This window comes from Hydra viridissima, unplaced genomic scaffold, assembly GCF_058129835.1.
Source record: "Hydra viridissima isolate aposymbiotic clone 2 unplaced genomic scaffold, HvirCarnegie_v1 scaffold_10, whole genome shotgun sequence".
Classification (NCBI taxonomy): Eukaryota; Metazoa; Cnidaria; class Hydrozoa; order Anthoathecata; family Hydridae; genus Hydra; species Hydra viridissima.
In genome coordinates, this window is record NW_028324309.1 from 12,806,829 (window position 1) to 12,812,784 (window position 5,956).

At 28.3% G+C, this 5,956-nt stretch overlaps 1 protein-coding gene across 4 annotated transcripts; it reads left to right on the forward strand.

Moving 5' to 3' along the window:
• Window positions 1–918: 918 nt before the first annotated feature.
• Window positions 919–2,211, forward strand: LOC145181249 (substance-K receptor-like). 4 transcript variants are annotated; one of them, XM_090065609.1, is made up of 3 exons: window positions 921–1,574; window positions 1,706–1,783; window positions 2,002–2,114. In XM_090065609.1, exons 1-2 carry the CDS (start codon window positions 1,085–1,087, stop codon window positions 1,735–1,737), a joined length of 522 nt encoding a protein of 173 aa, XP_089921735.1. In that variant the 5' UTR covers window positions 921–1,084; the 3' UTR covers window positions 1,738–1,783; window positions 2,002–2,114. The 4 variants fall into 4 exon arrangements, with proteins under 4 accessions (XP_079912437.2, XP_089921735.1, XP_089921733.1 ...); XM_080056311.2 differs by having other exon boundaries at window positions 919–1,783; window positions 2,002–2,211; XM_090065607.1 differs by lacking the exon at window positions 1,706–1,783 and having other exon boundaries at window positions 2,002–2,211.
• The last annotated feature ends 3,745 nt before the right edge of the window (window positions 2,212–5,956 follow it).

Below are 5,956 nucleotides of genomic sequence, written 5' to 3' on the forward strand. Positions count from 1 at the left end.
TAATAATAATAATAATAATAATAATAATAATAATAATAATAATAATAATAATAATAGTAATAATAATAATAATAATAATAATAATAATAATAATAATAATAATAATAATAATAATAATAATAATAGTAATAATAATAATAATAATAATAATAATAATAATAATAATAATAATAATAATAATAATAATAATAATAATAATAATAATAATAGTAATAATAATAATAATAATAATAATAATAATAATAATAATAATAATAATAATAATAATAATAATAATAATAATAATAATAATAATAATAATAATAATAATAATAGTAATAATAATAATAATAATAATAATAATAATAATAATAGTAATAATAATGATAATAATAATAATAATAATAATAGTAATAATAATAATAATAATAATAATAATAATAATAATAATAATAATAATAGTAATAATAATAATAATAATAATAATAGTAATAATAATAATAATAATAATAATAATAATAATAATAATAATAATAATAATAATAATAATAATAATAATATAATAATAATAATAATAATAATAATAATAATAATAATAATAATAATAATAATAATAATAATAATAATAATATTATTATTATTATTATTGAAAATATTTTTAAAATAATATTTTTAAAGTACTAATATATTTAAAGTGAAAATATTTTTAAAGTACAGTAAAAAAAATTTTTTTTTTAATCTATTTTTTTTTAAACTTAACGTTCTTTTAAAATGTTCAGCAAAGTAATATCCTTTTGTAAATTTTCCACACCTTTTTCTTAGAAAGGCATCGCAGGATATTTTCATCGGCGTTTGGTCATGTAAACAGCACTAATTATAAATTATGAATTGCGTAAAAAGCAAATTGTGTGTGCAAATAGTATTTGAAGCATCTGTGTAAATGGAGATTATAAAATGTACGAAGTTTTAAAGTGGAAAAAACAACAAGTTAAGAGTTATACTAAAGTAGGAGAGGGATTTTTTTAAAAGCAAAGCTGTTGTTTTTTAAAAGCAAAGCTGTTATTAGCTTTAAAGAGGCTTAAATAACTGGCACTCACAAAACATAATGCTTGATTATAACTTGTCGTCTGAAGATTATTGTGCGGAAAAAGCAACAACTAAAAACTTAGTTTTGCAACTGCTCTGCATATACATGCTCATTATTGGAGTGATTGGTAACGCTCTATGCATCATAGTTATTTTGGGTTCAAGACAACTTCGCGCTATTACAGGTTACCATTTTCTTGTCTCGTTAGCTGTTGCAGAATTAGGTGTTTTATTCTTTGTAACTAGCTTTAAGATTGACTATTTTGGGCATAATCGGTTCTACTGTCACTCTACAGAATTCTGTGTTTTTTCAAGTTTCACGGACTTTTTATTTCCGATTGCATCATCTTTCCACATGACTGTCATTGCCGTTGACAGATTTATCGCAATCACCATGCCTTTTTTCTACTGTGTACATTTCACCAAAAAGAGAGTGAAAGTTTATATTTTGTTTGTTTGGTTGTGGTGTTTACTTTGGGCAAGTTTGGGTATGTTTAGCTGGGAAAGAGGTAAGTTCGTCGTTAAGGTTATTCAATATGAATGCCTCAACCTTAATAGATACTATTTCTCTGTAATGCTGATCACCATACTTCTTTTACCATTTGTTATTTCCTTTTGGTGCTACATGCACATTTTGAAGGTGGTACGACGCACGACTCAACACAAGAATAACTTACAACTTCATAGGCGTAAGTTCCCAAGGAAAGAGCTAAAAGCGGTAAAAACTGTTTTTATTGCGTTTTTAGCGTTTGGTGTATGCTATGTACCGCATTCTGTGCTAACTATTCTTGGTTATTGGACTAAAATCCCAAAAGTCTTTAGTGAAGTACACCCATCAGCATATAAGATTGTAATGACAGTATTTTACGACATTTTGCCGTTACTTAATACATGCATTAACCCTTTCTTGTACTTTTTAACCGGTTCGCATTTCAGGAAAGCTTCAAAAGAAATTTATTTTAAAATCATGAAGAAACCTCAATCATCTTTTTATCAACAAAGAAATAAAAACGTAGGATTATGTAGAAGTGAATTTGGATCAAAGAAAACCTTCAAAAAAAAAATCAGGGGGATTTATTACAAACTTTCTAAAAAAGAGAAAACATTTAGCGTGGAGAACAGTATACAGTCAATTGAAATAGGAGATTTACAGCAATCGAAATATATTTCTAAATCTCGCATTACAGTTGAAGAAATTATAGAAACAAATAATTTCTTGGATTAAAAAAATAACCAAGTTTTGTTTATAATATTCAGAGGAATAAAGTAACAATGAGAAGAAATTAACAAGTTAAATAAAAGCCTTTCCGAAAAAGTAATAATTAACTGAGCAAGCAGATGCGGAGTAAAAAATGGAACTAAACGAAAGAGAAGAAAATGGAAATAAACTAAAAATAAGAGAAGTTTACTTTGAAACGTTTAGACACAAAAAACCTTTATTTCTTCATTTGTTAAGTACTTTGTTCTCTTACAAACTAGTTTCAGCCCTTTACGCAGCCCCCCCCCCCCCGGTGCGAAAAAGAGGAAGAAAATGTTCTGAAGCACAGGGAAAGAAGAGTCATGAATCTACATGAAACATGAGCGAGAGGGCGCTGGACTGATTTGAATAGTAGTCTTATATGATTTCCTTGGACTTATAAACATTGCACGTATATTGCACATGTAAATTTACAATAACTTTATTATTTATTGCAGATAACCATTTATAACAACTTTATTTTTTGTATAAGTTTACTTTTAAATAGTTTTAATAAAATAAATAAATTACATCAGATTGATGTGTTGATAAGATCCCTATCTCCACTTCGTATCTGCAACTTAAAACATTTTGTGCACAACTTTGTACTAATTTAATTAAAAATTATGATTAAATAATAATCAATATTAATTTAAATAATTAAAAGTGCGGTCAGATCCGTTAAAACATTTCCTCAGCAACTTTTTGGAAGAAAGAGAGTGACTTGTTTCTCATTAAGCTGAACACACCGATCTTCAACTGTAGGTCTGTTCCTGAAAATACTATTTCGTATAAGATTTCCGTTGCAAGAATCGTATATACTCATATAATTCGTCGTATAAATCAAAGTCATAAAAAGGATAAAAGTTACAAAATTAAAAAAAATATTCAAATCAAGTTGAAGATTTTAACTTATAGGCTAGTTTATACAATAATAACTTGTTTAAAATTTTTCTACTTGTACGTGAATATATACTGTACAAGCAAAGCTATATAGGTTTTGGCCATGTGTTACATTTTTTCGGTCATATGGGAGGAACATACTCTTCTATATAAAAATCTGTTTTTTTCAGGATCTTTGAATAGTTTAGAATTAATGATCAGCAAAAATAAAATCAGTCTAGGAGTTAGTTACTGCCTACAAATGATTGAGTAATATACTTCTGAAATTTTTGAAATTTGAAAGGGGAGGGGAAGGGGTCTCTACCACTGATCTCTATAATAATTGGATAGCGCATCTCTAATATCAAAATTGATGCCAAAATCGCCATATTGGAAAGCCCTAGAACGCTGAAAACTGATACTGTATATAAAGCGATTAGTCGAAAAACAGAACTTAAAGCTCACGGGATTTAAATTTTTGGGGCTTTCAAATATGGCAATTTTGGCGTCAAAAAGTTAGAAATTTTGCTTGGAGTTGCGCTATCCAGTTATTACTGAGATCAGTGGCCTCTACTAATGAGACATTTCTTTAACTGATTATTCTTTATGCGATCAGCAAAAACTTGACAGAGACAAAGATGACGATAATAACTACCATAATGCGGTTTGCTTGAACTAAACAGACTTAACATATGGTATCAAGATTGACGCCCCTCTCTAATTATTCAAAGTAATGACATTTTGACATTTTTGGTTCAGTAAAACGTTCGAATGGAAACATATTTCCGAAGAAACTAATTTTTCGTTTGTTTTTGATTCTACTGAATACCAATCGGGGAAATTCTATTAAGACTGCAATATGCCCAGCTAACACAAAACGTTCAAGTACGTTCGAAGAACGTTGGAAACGTTCTTAAAACGTTCTTAGAACGTTCCCGACCGTTTCTAACGTTCTACGAACGTTTCTTGAACGTTTTGTGTTAGCTGGGTGGTTAAACCTTATTTTATCATTACCATAAAATTGGGAAAAGCAACCTATGCAAATGTCCTCTACTAATGCATGATAAACTAATTTTATTGCGAGTCTATAGCTGCAAATGAGTCTTTTAAAATCAGTTTTCTTACATTTTTAACACTCCCTCTGTCCCAAAAAACTGTTCCGATTTCATGAAAGACTTAGAATAGAAATCGAAAAACAGTATTTTTGGACAGAGGAGGTATTACACAAAGTCAACACAATTTCTGTAGAATACAAATGGTTCTGTAGAATAGCAAATGGTTTAATTCCCCAATTCAAAACACCTGCCACAAACACACAGTTAATTGGAAAGTGTTTAAACTTTTCTGTAAAACAAACTTTTAAATTATTAATTTAGTAAAAATAATTTAAATGCATAACTATTACTGGACAAAATATTTGAATATATTATATATAAAGCATATATTAGGGGAGACCGGGGCTAATTGGCTACAGAGGTAAATTGACACACTCCGTTTAACTTTGGAATTTTCCACGAGAAATTTCCAAATTTCACATATCTAATTCATCTTTAAGTGTAGTTTCAGGGCTTTAAACGCATGCGCATAGAAGTTATAGCGATTTTTTGTTTTTTTTTTTTACTAATTTTGTAACTTTTGTAACTATATTACTTTTTCAATTTTAAAAAGCAATAGTATTAGCTACAAATAAACTCAAATAGATGTAGGTGTTGTATGATTCACTCTAACCAGTCACATTTTGTGTTTCTCAATATTTTGCGTTTTTGGAAATTTATAAGCCATTTTGTGAGCAAAAAGCTTTTGGCGCTAGTTGGCACAATGATTGTGGGGCTAGGTGGCAACATGCGCCAACTTACAACATTTCGCATTAGCCATAAACTCACTTACGTTGTATAACACTACAGATCTACAGAGATGAGAAATTATAAAAAAAAAGTAGACAGGCCTGTAAATTCTAAAAATGTTACAAAAAATGCTGTTGATACTATTTTTATAGAAGAAAAGTCTATTTAATCGCCTTAAGGGCAATAAAAGTTAATGTCAAAAAATATTGTTGGATAAAAATTATCAAGAGTTTTCATAAAAAAGATGGGCTTGAAAAAGATGCTTAATGTTGCTAACCTTGTCTCTTTTTATATGGTGTGCCAATTTACTCTAAGAGTACAGGCAACTTACCCCGGGCCGGGGTAAGTTGGCTCATTTATTTTCTTTTTTGGATGCCCTTTTTGGGCTACCAATTATTATTATTTTTTAATGTGATCACTTGAACTTGTTTTTTTTTAATGCGAACACTTGAATACTTTAATTTTTTAATGTGAACACTTGAATTTTTTTAAAATGTGGACACTTGAACATGCTTGCCAAATTCATATTCTTTTGAACTACAATTTGATGTCCTCAAAAAAGTTCACCCAGAAATGCACAGAGCTCAAAAACTAAAACTTTAGCCAACTAGCTCCGGTCTCCCCTATATATACAACATATATTATATATACAACATATATTACACAATGTAATTTACGCAATTAAATTTATGGAATAAATAATTAGGACTCAGTGTTAATTAAACCCCGATATTTAGTCTTGGCAAGAATTATTTAGCCTCGGCGAGTTTCGGAATGGCACCTTTTATATAAAATAAAACTCAACTTTTCTTCTTCGTGCTTTACATTTTGTAAGAGAAAGAGAAATTACACTATTAAAATGCATCAGAGCTATTTTAAGTGAACAGCACATACGATGAGAATTACATAAGAATAACAATTCAAGTAA

What these genes read in the sequence shown, in the direction of transcription:
- LOC145181249 (XM_080056311.2), top strand. Translation starts at nt 1,085, where the DNA reads ATGCTTGATTATAACTTGTCGTCTGAAGATTATTGTGCGGAAAAAGCA. An exon ending in CAAGGAAAGAGCTAAAAGCG is followed by an intron (nt 1,784 to 2,001) that starts GTAAAAACTGTT and finishes TTCGCATTTCAG; the next exon opens with GAAAGCTTCAAAAGAAATTT.